This window comes from Manis javanica, chromosome 5 (assembly GCF_040802235.1).
Source record: "Manis javanica isolate MJ-LG chromosome 5, MJ_LKY, whole genome shotgun sequence".
NCBI lineage: Eukaryota > Metazoa > Chordata > Mammalia > Pholidota > Manidae > Manis > Manis javanica.
In genome coordinates this window covers 69356039-69373618 of record NC_133160.1, presented here as the reverse complement: position 1 = coordinate 69373618, position 17580 = coordinate 69356039, and the positions used below count along the sequence as shown (strand labels likewise).

Sequence of the window (17580 nt, the reverse complement as noted above, 5' to 3'; positions counted from 1 at the left end):
TACTTGATGACTTCAAACGTTTTGAATTTGTTGAGTCTTGTTTTATGGCTCATATGGGCTATTTTGGCAAACATAACAAGTGTACTTGAAAAGAATATGTATCGTGCAATTGTTTGGCCTAGTGGTCCATCACTAAATATCAGTTAGACCAAGGTGATTGATAGTCCTGATCAGATCCTCTCTGTCTTTACTGATTTGTTTTATACTTCTATAATTGCTAAGAGAGCAGTATTAAAATCTCATATGGTTGTGGAATTACATATTTATCTGTTTAATCCTGTCAGTTTTTGCTTTATGCATTTTGAGGCTTCATTATTAGGAAAATACATGTCATACTTGTCAAGAACTGTGAAGGTTCTAAGACTTTTTACCCCAAATGAAGGCTAACAAGTTAACCTGCCATTTCATGGAGGCTGGCAAAAACATGAGGCTCCTGAGTCAAAGACAGAGGACAGTTTATTACTCACAATTTATTACTCACAGAATATCATCACTTTTTGTGCCAGTTCTCCAAGAACTAATTTCCACAGCAACAATATGAGGTTTTGATGTTGATACTCTTTTGTAGTGTTTTGTATATGGTGCCAACTACATTTTGCGGATTTTGGTGGTGGTGTTTTGGGTTTTTTTTTAATTAAAAATGTTCATACCTAAATTCCTGTCTTCTTTAGTTTCTGTATATACTTCTATCATACCTTTCTGGATACTTCATATTCAAAATTACACATATAGAAATGTGCCATTTTTCACTATTTATAAATGAGTGTCTCTTAAATCTTCAAGACGTGATTTCTGATTATGTGAAAAAGAAAAGTACATTTTTGGAGGTGAGAGGAGTCTACATTTTTGAGGTGTCATTTCCAGTGTTTTCATTTCTTCCTAAAGGTTCGGTTTTTCCATCTTATATCATTTCCCTTCAACCCAAAGAACTTCCTTTAGTATTTTCTATAGTGCAGATCTGCTGGAAACAAATTATCTTGGTTTTCTTTTATCTGAAAATGACATTTTTTTGTTATCGTGGGATATCCTCACATAGAATAGAATTCTAGGATGATGTTTTTATTCTTTCAGCACTTTAAAGATGTTTTACTGGTTTCTTCCCTCCATTATTGTGATTGAGAGTTATTAGTGAATCACATCATTGGTCACTATTTCAGTTTGGCAACTTTCAAGAATATCTTGTGTTTTCAGCAGTTTGGCTATGATGTGTCCAATGTGGGGTTTTTCAATGTGTTTATTTTAAGATTCACTGAGCTTCTTGGTTATGTAAATTTATTTTGTTTACCAATTTGGGGGAGTTTTCAGCTTTTTTCCTTCAAATATTTTTCTGTACCGTCCTCTCTCTCCTCTCCTTCTGGGACTCTTATTACACATATATTAGACCTTCTGATATTGTCCCACAAGAGTGATCTTTTAATGTAAACCTTGCCATTTCATCTTCTACTTAAAACCTTCTAATAGCTTTACATTGTAATGCCTTATGGTCTGCCCATGACTATCTTTCTGACCTCATTTTCTTACCTCTTTCCTTTTATTTGCTCTTTCTACCACACTGATTGTTCTTCTTATCCTGGAACATACCAGTCATTCTTGCCTTTGCACGTGATGTTCCATTTACCTTGAATGCTCTTCTACCAGATCTTTGTGTGACTCTCCTTTGGGTATCTGCATGTTACCTTCTCAGAGAGGCTTTCTGTCACTACCCCAACTAAAAGTTGCCCCGTTCCCTCAACAAACATACAGTTTAGACTCATGTCTCTTTTAATAGCTTTATGGAGATATAATTCACTTACCATAAAATTCACCCATTTAAAATATACAATTCAGTGGTTTTTTAGTGTATTCACAAACATAGGTAACTGTTCCTACAGTTTTACATACATGGACCTTATTTATGCTATTTCCTAGTACCAAAAGATGTTTGGCTTATAATACATGCCCAATACTTCTTTCTGAATAGATGAATTCATTAGCTCTGAGATAGTTTAGGTGTTAGCCTCCAGTAAATATGAAGGAAGTTCATTTGACTACTTTCAATTATGGAAGTATTCTTTTATCAGAGCCATGCTATTTTGAGGGCTTTCTGAAATAGCTTAACCCATATTTTCAGTTATTGCAGGAGGTTACTAAAAAAATCTCTACTGATCTGATAAAATGCAAGTGATATACTCATTTACTTAAAAAAGAAGTCATCTTTTACTGACCTGACAGTTGCTGAGGATCAAAAAACCTCTTGTAAATAGTGCTTTTCTATTTTCAGAAGTACTCCAAACATTGTTTGTTTGAATCTTTGAAGTAAATTTTAAAAAACTCCAGTACATGTTTCATTTACTAATTTGGATAACAGTGGGTTATTAATGAAATTGTGGACATCCCTTTTTCTTGTATAACTTGGGACCATACATGTTGAATGTCAGTTCTGAACTTGGTTAATCTACATTGCCCTATCTCCTTCATAGGCTTTGATGCGGCCTGGAAGAATTGATAGAATCATCTATGTGCCTTTACCAGATGCAGCAACAAGAAGGGAGATATTTAAATTGCAGTTTCACTCTATGCCAATCAGTAATGACATTAATTTGGACGAACTCATCCTGCAAACAGATACATATTCAGGAGCAGAGGTAAGATAGGTTCTCCTCAAAGTACCTTAGTGGGAGGAAAGCAGCGACTTAGGGTCATTAGCAAAAAGATTGCTTGACACCAACTGTTTTAAATAATTGTGTATTAAGAAATCTTAAAATAGGAAATATACCACATAACTGTGAAATTATATTCTCAATAAGAATAATGAGACTCTATGAGAGTATGAGTTTTAAGGATGGTAGATAAATATTTTTTTCTCTCCTTAACAATTCTTTACTTAGGTTATTTTTATTTACAAAACAAAATTCCATTGAAGTAATTGTGCATCTTTTCTACTGAAAAGGACAGACTATATTCCTCAGTACAGAACTATCTTCTGAATACCACTGATATGGATTTGTACTAGGAAATTAGTATTTTTTTAAATAAGAAATTAGGGTTTCTTTTCATTCTGAATTATCCAGCAGACTCTACCTTCAGTTTTGCTTACTATTGTTTTTATCTGTCTTCTGCAGAAACCAAAGGGATTAACACATAATAGATCATTAGTGGTACTCTGTACTATAGGTAAATTTACATGTAGAATTGGAGTGGTATCATGAAGTCACAGCTCATAACAATAACTAAAATAAATCCCAGTCTACTCATTGTTTTGTCTCAACTGTGAACTGTGTATATTTGATTTTCCCCCTTCAGGTTTTTCATTTCCCCTGTGGAAAAAAAAGCTGTGTAGAAAGTAGCTTGCAAAGCAGTTGAAGTGCATTCACTTTTAAGTCCTGTCTGAAACAGCAATCCTTATGAGTATCTCAGTGGCATGGCCATCCACTCAGTTAAAATGAACATACAGTTACTGTTAGCTGATTGCTCCATTATTTCTAGAACTCAGTTTTTGATGTGAGACTAAGGCCTGACATCATGTATATGTTATGTCAGTTTACAGGAAACAGCAAGGGGAAGACACCATAAATCTTTCACATGAGCTGAGTGAAGTAGAAGAGCAGTTACCAAGATATAAATATGCTTTTCTCACTTTGAAGTAATTCATGGTAGTAGCATAGAAGTGCAAAATAAAAATCAAAGCCAATGAGATTCTGTCTGGCTGTTGGGAAAAAACTTATTTGGTGCCAGGAATTACTGTACCAGCTTGCTAGTCTTTATGTGTAGTACATGACTTATTCAGTCTAAAATAAAAGCACATTCATTTCTGATTAATTTTTATGTAAAAACTTCTAAAAATTGTTATAAGAAAAGTAGCAGAAAATTCCATCCCTCCTTAAATTACATTTTTGGGTCCCATAGTGCTTGGGTGGGAAAAAAGTGTCCCACTGTGGTCCTAATATATAATCCATATATTATTACAGCATCATAGAAATTTTCCAGAGCTATGTCTTAGTAGTTCTAGGGTTTTTCAATTTGGACAAAACAGGTTTGTTCCACATTTTTTGTTTTGGAGAGGGTTTTTTGGTCTAAATATTTAAGTAATTTACATAGGTGCCCTGTTGTATGATAACTATTTTTTTTAAGTCTTAATAAATAAGAAATTTAATACGTAACATTTAGCTTTAGATAAAATATAAGATCCCATCTCCCCCCAACCCCACTTCCACCAAAATGAAAACGGTGCTGCAGTGTTGAAGCCATTATTAATTCTGATTGTTTTTTCATAGAAAGGCAAATTCAAAACCAGAAAGTCAGTCATCTGACTCTTATAAACTCATTGCTTTACCGTTGATATAACCAATTTATTTCCTCTCCAGGCTAAGGCCATACATACCCTTCAGCGCTTAACCTACTACATAGTGCATATTTAACAAACACTTAACAAACTGGAAAAAAAAAGGAAAAAAACCACTTAAAAATTATATTTAGGAAAAATAGTCTTCCCATTTTCATTTATCCTATGAGGAGCCCTCTAACTTTCTAGCAGTGCATCCTGCTACAGGCACAGCTGCTTTTTCAGAGTTGGCGAGTGTCTCTGCAGTCACTTTTGGTATAAAAATGAAAATACTAATCAGTTGATTGTCCTCACAGGAGACTAGTATAATCAATACCATATAAAATTAATTTCATTTAACTGTATGCTACTACTTGTATGAACAAGAATTTGGCCAAGTGAACGAGAGATGAGGAAATTGTTGGCATAAAATGTTTATTTCAACTGTAGTGAGTATTTTTTATATTTATTTTAATTAAAAAGTTGTAGAGGATGATTGAGATGGAGATGATATTCGTACTTTTAATGAGTGGGATGGTGGGATACTTTAAAAAGGTTTTTCTTTTCAACCTTTGCTTTATTTTGCCAGACAACATTGTTCTATAAAAGCTTACACAGGCCCAGTGTTTGAAACAGCTCATCATACCCTTCTGAATTACCTCTGTTTTCCCTACCTGGAGATGGCATACAGAGGATCGAGGCACTGATTTGGTCCTCAGGGGAGTCCTAAGAGGCAGTCTGCTGCCAGCTGGAAGGGGAATGCAGTCAGTAGGGAACAGCCTCCAAGGAGAAGCTAGAGCATAGCATCCTTCAGCTACTGCTGCTTCCCACAACTCTCCTGTGGGCAGGACCTCATTGTCTTTGGCTTCTTGGCTGGAGCTCCCAGTTAATGAGAAAACATGTTGACCTTAAAAAGAGATGGTAATTCAGTTCTGGAGGAAGTAAGTCTTTTTTTGTTTATAGCCATTATTTTCTCTAGCTCTGATTTTTGTTTTTTAAGTTATTTGTAGCAGACTCCATTTTTCCACTTGTCTTTTATCAAATTATCCTAGTTACTTTAGGAAGACTTCTGCCCACCAACAGAACAATCATAAATGCATGCACATGAGAGCCCATAACTAAGTCTGTTACCTGTGTGCTATATGCCTGGGAACAGAGGTGATGAACAAGATATATAATTTCCTCTCTATTAGGAATTTGCTGATATAGTAAACAACTGTTAACTATAAAATTTGGGTTGAATGCTTAGTTGCATTTGGATGCTACTCTCCTTTTGGTGATTATCTCGTTGAGTGAAATTGATAATATTTCTAAGAGTCAGGTATAGACTACACTTTGTAAATAATATAGGTGATCACAGCATTGATTTCATATATTAAGATTTGAGGATTCAAGTTCCAAGAGAGGCAATGAAGTGGGAAAAAAAAGAATTTTAATGTTGCAGTTGAGTAGACTTCTAATAGACTTGTAGCTCTTTTCTTTCATAGTGGTTTCAGACAAGTTATTGAACTTTTTTGAACCCCCCGTCTCCTCATTTGTAAAATATCTACCTGATTGAAATTGTTTTGAGGGTTAAATGAGGTAACAAATGTAAAGACACCAAGAAACCAGGCCTGACCCATAAACAGTGCTTCATAAATGTTATTTACCTTCATCTTTTCCTCCTCCTACCAGTCAGTATTTATATTTACCACTAAAGCATTGAATGAAACTGCTTCAGGATGACGACGTGTATGTTTGTCTTGCCCTGAGTTCTGTTTTGTAGTCTATGCTCTCCTGGGACTAACAATATCTCAGGGTCTTCATTGCCAGCTTGACATTAAAAATCATCTTGCAGCATGCCTCATTAATTCAAGGGGGGTTCTATTCAGTGTGCTTAAGCTATTATAGCTAATAAAGGGAGAATATTAAATTAATTTTCTATCTTACTGATTAATATTCCTTCTGACATCCTCACTCTTTCCTCCCACACAGTGAAAATAGAAGGAGTAATTATAGCCACTTAAGATGCCGGTACTCTTGCTACATCAAGTCTCTTTGCCAGTTTTCCCCAGGCTAAAAATCAGGATCAATGTATTAGAACCTGGCATACCTTGACTCTTTTTATCTGACCAATCAAACAAATGTGAGATAGGAATAAAGATCTTAAAGCAGGACAGGTCTCAGGCCTTCTCCATAGAGTGCTGTTAGCAGCTGGCAGCAGTGTTCCTTTCCCGAAAGTGAAGCAGAGCACCCCAGTGCTTAGCAGCCTCCTGCAGACAGCATACAACCTGCTTGTCTTGTGCCTAATCAGAAACTGCCCTGTGAAAATGTACTGCTATAGCCAACTCTTCTACTGTTCTTATTTGGGATCTTTATTATCTCTCCACTCTTTCTTGTACATTTACCCTACAATTCTCTATCTATACCCCAGAATCTCAAAATATTCTTTGCTTACATAACCTACTGAAATCACTGCTTTGTGACGTAGATGGCTTCTCCTTTTGAACTTCTTTACACTGATTTCTGTTTCACTTGTTTAGCTCTTATCATATTTTCCTTCTAGACTTGACCTTTGAACAATGCAGGCATTAGCGGCCAACCCCTTGCACAGTTGAAAATCCATGTGTAGCTTTGACTCCCCCAAAGCTTAACTACTAATAGCTTCTTGTTGACCAGAAGCTTACCAATAAAATAAACAGTTGATTAACATATATTTTCTACGTTATATGTATTTTGTACTGTGTATTCTTACTATAAAGTAAGCTAGAGAAAAGAAAATGTTTTTTCAAAATGTCATAAATCTCCAAAAAATTTTTCCAGTATATTCTTTGAAAACAATCCACATAGAAGTGGGTCCATGAAGTTAAAACCCATGTTGCTCAACAGTCAACTGTAATTATTTTAATATGAACAGCTGTCCCATCTCCCCAAACAAACCAGGTTTTTTACTTCTTGGAGTCCAGCAAAGCAACCAATATGAAACAGTCAGTGGATGGTAATGTCAGATGAATGAGAGATTTATGTGTTGATTCTAAGGCATTTGGCTAACAGAAAATGTCAGTTTTAACATTCACTAAAGTGGCATCTTCTACTTAGATGTCTTCTTGCATGCGTTATCTATTTGAGCACCTTCACTCTATGGGAGCAGTGTTCTGTAGCAAGAGCACAAGAGCCAAGCAAAACCATTGATTTGTCTGAAGTTCTACAGCAAATAAGTATAAACTCAGGACCCGAGACCAGATCCTTCAACTTCTTCTGAAAGGCTCTTCATGATTTCTTCATGCCTCTGAATTAACAGAAGTCTTTGAAACTGTGTCATTGTTCCCTTTGACATTTCTGAATTTTTGATAAAGGTTTGCCTGTAATAGTAGACAGTGGCTTTGCAAACTAAACAGCAGATATGAAACATCTTCACTTTTATATGTACTTTTCTTACAATAATTGTTTTCAGCTACCTTGTTGTCATCTTCCAAAAACATGTAAGCTACTTGAAGAACTATGTTTGTCTTTACTCATTTACTCCTTTTCCCAGGTGTTGTGAGGAAGATATGCAGTTTAGAGAGAAAGACGTATAAACAACTAAGTTTTGTGTGATGTGTTTCTGTGGCATGATCTGGTAATGTGGAGAATACTACAGGAGAAAGAAGAGTATATAACTCAAATGAGCTGGGACTGAAGGGGAGGGGATTGTTGAGCTGAGTGTTAAGGGGTAAAACGGAGTTCCCCAGGAAGAGTAGGACTGGGAAGGGAGCTTTCTGGGCAAATAGAAAGGCAGAAATGCGTACAAGACCATCGTGTGTTCTGACTAGGTTACGGTTGAAATATGACTGGAAGAAAGAATCTACATGTAGAAGCAGTAGGTGATAAAGCAGGAAAGTAGTTCAGACATATTTGAAAGATATTGGGTATCATCTGAACTTGTTTTTCTCCTTTAAGCAATGAAGAACCACTGACAAACTGAATAATAAATGTTGTGATCACATTTGTGTTATCAAAAGGTTTGTGGCATTTGTGTCTGAAGCCACTGGTAGCTAGCCTACTGAGCATTTTTATGTGAATTAGAAAAATTTTCCTCCACATTCCTTAGTGTCAGTTTCCTTCCAGGCAAAAGACTTGTCAACCAAATCATGAAGCTTTCATGGAAGTCCCTGTTTTCATCCTTATTCAAGCCCTCAGCTGAGCATGCTTTTGTGGGCACAACCCTCACATCTGTATAAGGCTATCTCATTTTTTACTTATCCACTTAAACTTTGCTTCACAGCACCTAATGCCTAGATTTTAACATCCTGAGTAGATAAAACTACTTTCTATGACTTTAAGATTTGCCCCATGAATTTCTGGGCAAAAATGATTTGTGAAAGGAATAAATTAGGGGAATTTATTATTTGTTATAAGTTACAGGGGAAAAATGGGAATATTAAAGATGTCTTTGGTGCAGCATTAGCATCCTCAACCTGCCATGAGGTGCAGCACCAGTTACAAATGGCCAAAATATTGAAAGTCAGGTGGATAATGTTTTCTGAGCCATATTACCTCATGTAACTTTGAATATAAGCTCTTAGCACAAACACATTATCTCCACAGCTCTGTTCAGTGACTAAAATAGGGCTTCCCTGTTATAAATGAATAATGCTAGAATCCTGCAGAGCAAAAATCAGCATATATGAAAAGCAGATACTTAGACCATAACTTAAGCCAGCCCACCATCCCTCCCTTCCCATTATCCCACTCTTTTGCAATCTACATACTAAGTGAAGAAGTTTGAGAAAACTAAGACCTATACTTTAATCCCATGTTGGCCACTTATTACAGTATTAGTTTGGCCAAATCAGTTATCATCTCTAGAACTCAGTTCTCATACTTGAATAAGGAATATGGTCTCTGGTCCTTTCTAGTATAAAAAATCTATATGGTTATATATTTGTCATAGATTAAATTAATTGTAGAAGGAATCCCTTAGGAATTGAATCTCCAGGGTTATATAACATGGTCGTGTTTCCTTTACAGTGCTTTTAGAAACCTGGGGTCTTGGGGTCTTAGTCAATGTCTCTAAATACTAGCTACTGGGGCTTATGGGAGCTTAAAAGACTCTGACAGTGCATAGAATTCAGATTTTAATAAAATTCTCCTGAGCATACTTTAAGAGTTTTCTTCCTGCTCAGAGGTCCCCAGGCCCAGTGTTTTTTGTTTTGTTTTGTTTTTCTCTGAGACCTTTGGTTTTTCTGTTTTTCAATTTCCTGGAGACCAGCTAGTCAAGTTCAATATCTGATTCTGGAAGCATAACAATAAAAAGCATTGTAAAATTGAAATATGCAGCAGCCCACTTTTCCCTTAAACTCCTTGTTAGGAAAGTAAGTGAAAGTTACAAAGTTATAATGTTGGTCATTTTAACTTACAGTTTTTAAAACTTATTGTGTATGGAGATGTAAACATTTTCATATTTCAAACTTTGGCTTAATCTAGCTGACCTGAGGTCTATTTTAGACAATCCAGTCATCCTTCAGAACACCTTGTACTGCCATACCTGTATTCCTGACTACTTGCCAGGTGATTAAAACTGCTATCAGCTTACAAGAAGCATTTGTCAGAAAGGAAATGCATGTTGAATGAGAGGCTAGCTAGCAACAAACTTAGTATAGCATTTTATGACCAAATACTGAAAGGGAAGCAGTATAGGAAGGCAGCAGGTTAGTCAAGACTTACCTGATCATCTAGTCCCTTAGCCTTCTATTCAAGCTCAATATCTGTGAAGGATTATTCAGGCCAATAGTAATTGCTGGCTTGAAATTTTTATCTTCCCACCTTGTTTCCCTTTTCCAAATTCTGTCTGTGTTGACACATACAGGCTCTCCAGAATTTTTGCACAAACATTTAACCTGTGCTTCATCATCTTCAAAAGAGTAATGATATTTGGGGGTTCTACCAACTTGAGAGGAACTTATGATTTTAAAAAGATGTGTAAAGCATGCTATTAATTCTGCAATACAGATGCCAGTAGAGTTGGATATTTTCATTTGGTTATTTGAGGTGATGGAAGGTTAATTTCTACTAGTAATCCTAATTAGTCTATACATGAAAAGAATGCCGCCAGTATATGTGAAAACTCTTTTTTTAAGAACATTTTTTTCCATGAAAAACTGATTATAGTTAAGCAGATAGGTATTAGAGTGCGAAAGACCTAAATCCAGATAACAAGTCTGCCCATTTCCTAGCTTTCGACCAGTTTCTTATACGTAAATAAGGATAAGAGAGGTCCTTATTTTCACAAAACTGTTGTCCAAATTAGGTGAAGTAATTAGTATAAAGTACTTACCCTAATAAGCACATAGCAAGCGCTCAGTATATCATTTTTGTTACATTATTTATAATCAGCAAATCCAATCTAATTGCTCTCTAAAATAAAAAATCTACAGTCTGCTTAATTATTCCATATTTTGTTGCTTTAAATTTTATGAGTACTCATAATGAGTTTCGGGTGTATGTCATATTTTAAGTTTGAATGGTGTGTTCTCTAAATTCAAACTATATTTCAGTTACATGCAGCATTTATTTCAGCTGCTTTATATTTATAAACACTTGTAATCTGTGTTTTTATTTTTTTTCCTTCTAAAGATGTGTACTATTTTTTATATTCAAATGTGTAAAGCTAATGTTGCCTTACAAACTGCCTACATAATATTCCTTATATCAGCATATCCTTTAAGGTAATTCCAGTTCCTTGCATACAACTTAATTCTAACATTTTTTAATGTAAATTTTGTTAATTTGAAAGAAAAAATAGTGAACCTAGCAATTTTAGAAAGTTGGACATTTCTGTTTCTACCAGAGTACTTGTTTAGGAAATAAGCATACCTAATTACCATGCCCTTTCATTTAGGTTAGGTTTCCACACAGGTGTTTGAGTAAGGCACAGAAATCTCACACTGAGGACAGAGGCATGCTTGTCACATTCAGTGTGTGATAGTAGCATAGGCATGTTCTCATTCTTCAGCCCCACATGATAGTAATTCCTATTCCTTAAAGGTGCCATTCTATTAAAATGTTACTAAAACTCTATAAAATGATCTTGTTCAATTGTTCTTGCATATAAACTCCACTAAGTTTTGGAAATTTCAAAATAGAATCTAACCTGCCTTAAGCTAGGAGGAAAAGTAGAATTGGTAAAATTTGCAGGACTTTCTTTTTTGTTTGTTTGTTTTATGTTTTTAGCTTCCAAATATTATTTCTAGTGTTCTTCAGTTAGAACTCTCTTTTTGCTTTTAAAATCTGGAAAATAGGCTTTGCTTTTATATTTGTAGGAAGTTTTGCTGTTTATTTAGAAGCAAAAAAACCCACATTAAGTATAATGCACATACCACTTTTACCATTATAGAAGCTCTGAGTCATAAATTAGTTGCTTTCTCTTTTCCTTCAGTTTTTTTTTTTTTAAGCATTTAACCTGCTTTTGGCATTTGGACAAAACATTCTTTCAGTAGTAGCAAAAGTAGCACTTTTGCGTATTTTTATTCACTTGGAAAGAATCCTTAAGGAGTCGTTCTTTATTTAAAAGCAAGAATTGTATTTAGTTTGCCTAGCATTAACTTCCTGCCAGAATTCTTAAAAATATGTAAGGTCAAACAAACACTTTTAGATATAAAAATAGTAGTCCCCAGCATTTCATTTTTTTTTTTTTGTTCTGTGTCATAAGCCTAAGTGTCAGAACTGGAAATCTCAGGGGAGATGAATCCACAAGTTGTCAATTCAAAACTAAAACAACTTAATTGTTCATACTCGTTATGAAATATGCACACGTGCATAGGTTCACAGAAGATGCTCTGATGTTCCATTGATGGCTTCCTTATAGTTTTAACAAAAGATACTTTACTATGATTTTGCCTCGCTGACATTCATTTATGAAATTAATATTGTGTACCTGCTGTGTACAACACATGAAAAACTTCCCACCTTGCATGTCAAGTCCACTTTATTTTTCAATCCTACAGGGGTATTTTCATAGGTAGATTATACCTTCAGTGCTCTTAAATTATGCATTTTTTTCAAAACTATAAAATTTTAGAACATATGTAAAGCAAATTACATTAATATTTTCATTCATTTGAAACATATAAACTAGACATCAGTCATTGAATTTTAGGGAGAAAATAAGGACAAGACTTGGTCAATATTATACAATATAAATTATGTAAAAATTGAAACACATTGGAGTCCAGCTTTAACATGATCTGACTTAGTATAAAATTTGGTTTGATGTGGACATGACTTGGATCCTATCCAAAGTGGTTTATTGCAGTTAGTACCAAAAGACTTCATTATAAAATTTTTTTCTATAATATAGCACAAAATAGTATATAACTATGTTTATTGTTTTGAGCTTTTATTTTTGCTTTTCCAGTAGTAATATACCCTAAGGATGTCCAAAGGGCCTAAACATAACTTTACAGGCATTTGAAGAGTCAATTGACTTGCTCCCTGAACCATATACATCTGTAAAGCTGTGTTTAAAAACAGTTCTACATAGAAACTGATCGTGCCCTATAAGCTAACCACCCAGGAATATTGTATGCTCTCCTTAATAGTCAGTACTTTAGGTGATGAATATGTAATTCATGTTTATAGTCATATAATAAAAAAATGTAGACTAAAGTAAAAGAATATTGCTCTCATTTTATGTGCTTCACAGAAAAAGCTATAGGCTGAGTGATAAGAGAGAGAGAGAGAGATCTCAGTGCCTAACAAGTTTGAAGTTCTCTCGCTTCTTTTTCCTTAATGGTAATTGCTTGTAATTTTTAGAGTTTGCTATGAATTGAATTCTGTCCCTGCAGAATTCATCTGTTGACACCAAGAATGACTGTATTTTAAGATAAAGCTTATAAGGAGGTAATTAGGGTTAAATAAGGTCATAACTGTGGAATCCTAATAAGCGCTCCTGCACGTGCAGAGGACAAGCTATATATAAGGCTGTAAAGAGGCAGTGGCTGTCTACAAGACAGGAATAGACCGCTCCTCAGGAACTGACCATGCTGACACCCAGTCTCAGACTTCCAACCTCTAAAACTGTGAGAAAATAAATTTCTGTTGCTTCAGCTACCCAACCTATGTGTGATATTCACTATGGCAGCCCAAGTCAACTAAGACAGAATGCATTACAGTTCACATAGCACAGGTCATGTCATATTTTGAATTTCTTTTTATGTAACTAGTAAGGGTGATTTCTATTTATAGTCATTAATTTCAGCCTGAATTGTCTTTGAGTATCCACTAATTATACCAGTCCCAAGTTTACTAGAAATTTACTGAAAGTTGCCTTTTGAGAATCCAAAATACATTTATTTCTAGAAGCAATGCTTCTGTCGTGAATAGTTTCCCATGCTAGTCCCCTGAAATGTATTACACCCCTAGTACAAGTAACCTAACTGGAAGCAGGAGAACATACACTATTATTTTAGATCCTGGAAGAAAGAGAACATATACTATTAGAGGTAACTTTAAAAAAATGAAGGAGTTTTTTTCTTCCTTTTCTAGGCACAGGGCCAGGCCTGTGCAAGATAAGATTAGAAAAAAGTTTGTGTTCATTTTATCTCTTTCTATAGCTTTTACCTTTCATCTCCCAAATTCCTTGCCCCACCCCCAGTATCCTCTAGACCTACTTTTCTGTATACTGGTTTTGACAGTCCCAGTCAATTGCCAAATAATGGGGATCCCTCCCAGAGGTATCTGCATTTTTAAAAATTTTACTCTCCCAAAATCCACTCTAACCAGTGGATTTTCAAGTTGTATTTTAAAAAACTGAATAGAAAAGAACTCAAAGGGTATATTCTAGTCTACTTCCCAGAGCTTTTCTTGCTTTTAACTCCTTTACCTTTCCTCTTCTACTGACTTTCAAGATACTTGAAGGGCTCAGGTTTCCTTGTGAAAAAGATTTATGCTATACCAATTTTTACATAAACATCCAAAGTGAACATGAATAAAACTGTTTACAATTTGTTGAAAACTTCTAATCTTTTCTGTTGCATGCAATTACATCTCACATGGTTACAGTCAAATGGCATAATACGTTTTATTGACTATGGTGTTAGTCTACCCTCATCTTAAACATGGCTGTTAGATTTTACTGAGCCTTATTAGCATCAGGGACTTTGGGGTGGGAGCTGAAAGGTAAATTATAGTAATAGAGAATTCTGTAGTAAGTGATTTTATAATTGGGAAATCCTTTTATTTTAGAGGATACTTTAAAACTTTCAATTAAAGCACTGGGGTACTTCAGAAGTGTTTCAGGGCCTGGGGATAGAAATTCAGAAGAGTCCCTTACCTATACTTCTGGTGTTGGTGAGGAAGGCAGTTCTACTTTAATCTGTAAGATTTTGTTTGATAACAGGGATATGTTCCTAAAAGAATGGTTTGAAGGCCCCGAATGAAATTTCGTAGTTAAAAATACATAAAATGGGGAGCTGCCTGCACAGGTACCAAAAAGTCAACTAAATTAAAGAAAATTAATAGCCAATTTCTGCCCTTTGTAAGAAGCTTTTCTTTATTAGACATTTTTTACAAAATTTGGAAATGAATTAGGTCTAGAACACATCAAATAATTTCCGAAGAAAATTTTTATAAATATTTAGCCACCAATCTTTGAGCATGGCCACCAAAATTAGGACATACATGCTCAAGACCATATGTTTCTAGTATTTGTGTACAAAATCTCAGTACTATTTTCTGTTATCAGAAGATCAAATTTTTTTTTTGTTTTCAGTGATGTATTTTTATAACTTGAAAGTTTTGTATGGAAATCTTATCTCCAAACATTTATCTTACTACAATAAGGAATGCTTCTTCTGCCTTCCTAAAATGTAATGCTTTTAGTAACTAAAGTGATCTCTTATATGGCATTTGTAATAATATGCAGTTGATCCTTGAACAACACTGGCTGTAACTGCATGTATCCTCTTACATGCAGATTTTTCAATAAATACTGCACAGTACTGTAATGTATTTTCTCTTCTTTATAATGTTAAGACATTTTCTTTCCCCTAGCTTACAGTATAAAAGTACAGTATATAATACATATAACATACAAAAATATGTGTTAATCAACTGTTTATGTTATCAGTAAGGCTTCTGATCAACAGTAAGCTATTAGTGGTTAAGTTTTGAGGGCGTTAAATGTTATACATGGGTTTTTGATTGCAGAAGGAGTCAGCGCCCCAATTCCTGCATTTTTTCGAGGGTCAACTGTACATTTTTTTATTAATACATATTTTTTAAGCAATTTTAGGCTTACAGAAAAATAAGTGAAAAATACGGAGTTCCCATTTACCCCCTCATCTCCTTCAGCCAGTTTCCCCTGTTATTAATATCTTGCTGTGTGTGATGTATTTATTAAATTTGTTGAGCCAATATTGATAAATTATTAACCAAAGTCTACAGTATACATTATTAATGTTCAGTCTTGGTGATATACTTTGTATAGATTTTGAGAAATATATAATGACATTTGTATGCACCATTGCTGTATCAAAGAGAGGTTTCACTGCCTTAGAAATTCCCTATTCTCCCACTATTCATCCCTCCCTTCCTCACCCTGAACTCTTGAACTTTTTACTGTAATCATAGTTTTCGCGTTTTCCAGAATTTAATAGAGTTTGGATCTTCTTTCACTCAGTAATATGTATTTAAGGTTCTTCAATGTCTTTTTATGGCTTGATAGCCCATTTCTTGTTATTATTGAAGATTTTTGCCCATTTTTTAATTGAATTAATGTCTTACTGTTGGATTTTTAAAGTTCTTCATATGTTTGGGATGCCACTCCCTCATCATATTTATGTTTATGAAAGATATTCTCCTAGTCTTTCACTTTCCAAACAGTGTCTTTAATAGAAGAGAAATTTTTAGTTTTAATTAATCAATTTTTTATTTAAAAAACATATTTAGTAAAGTATTAAATGTATTTTTTCTGTAAAAAGAGATCTATTTAGAATCAATTTATGCTTTGTAAATGCTTACAGATAAAAATCACCATATTCATATTTGCTCAAAATTTTATTTTTTTCCTCATTTTATAATTGTGGTGATCTATAACTTTTAATGGTAAGGGAGAATTATTCCCTCAAAGAACTGTTAGCCATGAAGAACATTTTGAACATTATGCTACTATATTTGACATTGTTGCCTCCATGAATAGAAAAACATTCCCCTCAGAAACTGGGACTCCCTACTCAACAGGAGCAGTTTTAACTTAGGTATGTGTGGTATTTTATATGTAGATCACACACTACACAATGACAGTACTATGTAGCCCTGTTTTAAAATACAGGATAACTGTGCTAATAGGTGATAGATTGGGGGGGGGTCATTTTAAATGAAGAAGTAAATTATCGAGAGAGGTTTTTACATTTTTAAAAGTTTATCTGATTCAACAATCTTGTCAAATCCATATTGACAGTGATATAAATGGAGTCTCATTCTCTAAGTTCTGCTACTAAGCAACTTTATGACCTTGGGCAAGTCTTAATTTCTTTATATTAAATGAAATAATTCCTTAGAGTCTTCCCATTTTTTATAATTCTGAGGTTTTATATCCACTTGATGACTCTTACATTGCACTATTACCCATCATTTTTAAACAATATTAGAGCTAATGTTAGGGAAACTGTCTACAGAAAACACAGATCTGCCCAAATTATGAAATAGTAAGACAAATTTAAAGCAAGTAATTTTCCTCACATACTTTTGCTACATTTTTTTCTATTTTTTAAATCTCATTCAAAAGAATTGAGGATCTTTAAATGATAGCAATTTCCAGCCATGTTTCTTGGAAACATACTTAATAGAATATATCCTGTAAGTACAAAGAAGCAAAATAGTCATTCTTTAGGAATCCTGCCAGTATTAAAAGGGCTCAAAGCATAACACTGATAGACAGTGACTCTTACTTGCCCCTATCAAAATAGTGGGGAGGGAGAGAGAACCAAGATGGCGGTGTGAGTAAAGCAGCGGAAATCTCCTCCCAAAACCATATATATTTTTGAAAATACAACAAATACAACTAATCCTAAAAGAGAGACCAGAAGACACAGGATAACAGCCAGACTACATTCACACCCATGAGAACCCAGCGCCTCGCGAAGGGGGTAAGATACAAGCCGCGGCCTGGCGGGATGCAAGCGCTCCTCAACCCAGCTCCCGGCAGGAGGAGAGGAGTCAGAGTGGGGAGGGAGAGGGAGCCCAGGACTGCTAATCACCCAGCCCTAGCAATCCGCACCAGAGCGCAGACACACGGTGCATGCATGGGGTACTGGAAACTA

General features: G+C 34.8%; 1 protein-coding gene across 10 annotated transcripts in view; it reads left to right on the top strand.

Annotated features, from left to right (window-relative positions):
- The window catches only part of AFG2A (AFG2 AAA ATPase homolog A), a 402837-nt gene that overhangs the window by 316517 nt on the left and 68740 nt on the right, over positions 1–17580 (top strand). For 7 of the 10 annotated variants that reach the window (XM_036997940.2, XM_073237064.1, XM_073237070.1 and 4 more), the window contains one exon: positions 2460–2624. The exons of 2 other annotated variants lie outside the window; for them this stretch is intronic. In XM_036997940.2, the coding sequence (XP_036853835.1) occupies positions 2460–2624 (165 nt within the window). Of the gene's footprint in view, positions 1–2459; positions 2625–3519; positions 16014–17580 lie in introns of those variants that run through there. One more of the 10 variants, XM_073237067.1, reaches the window with a different exon arrangement.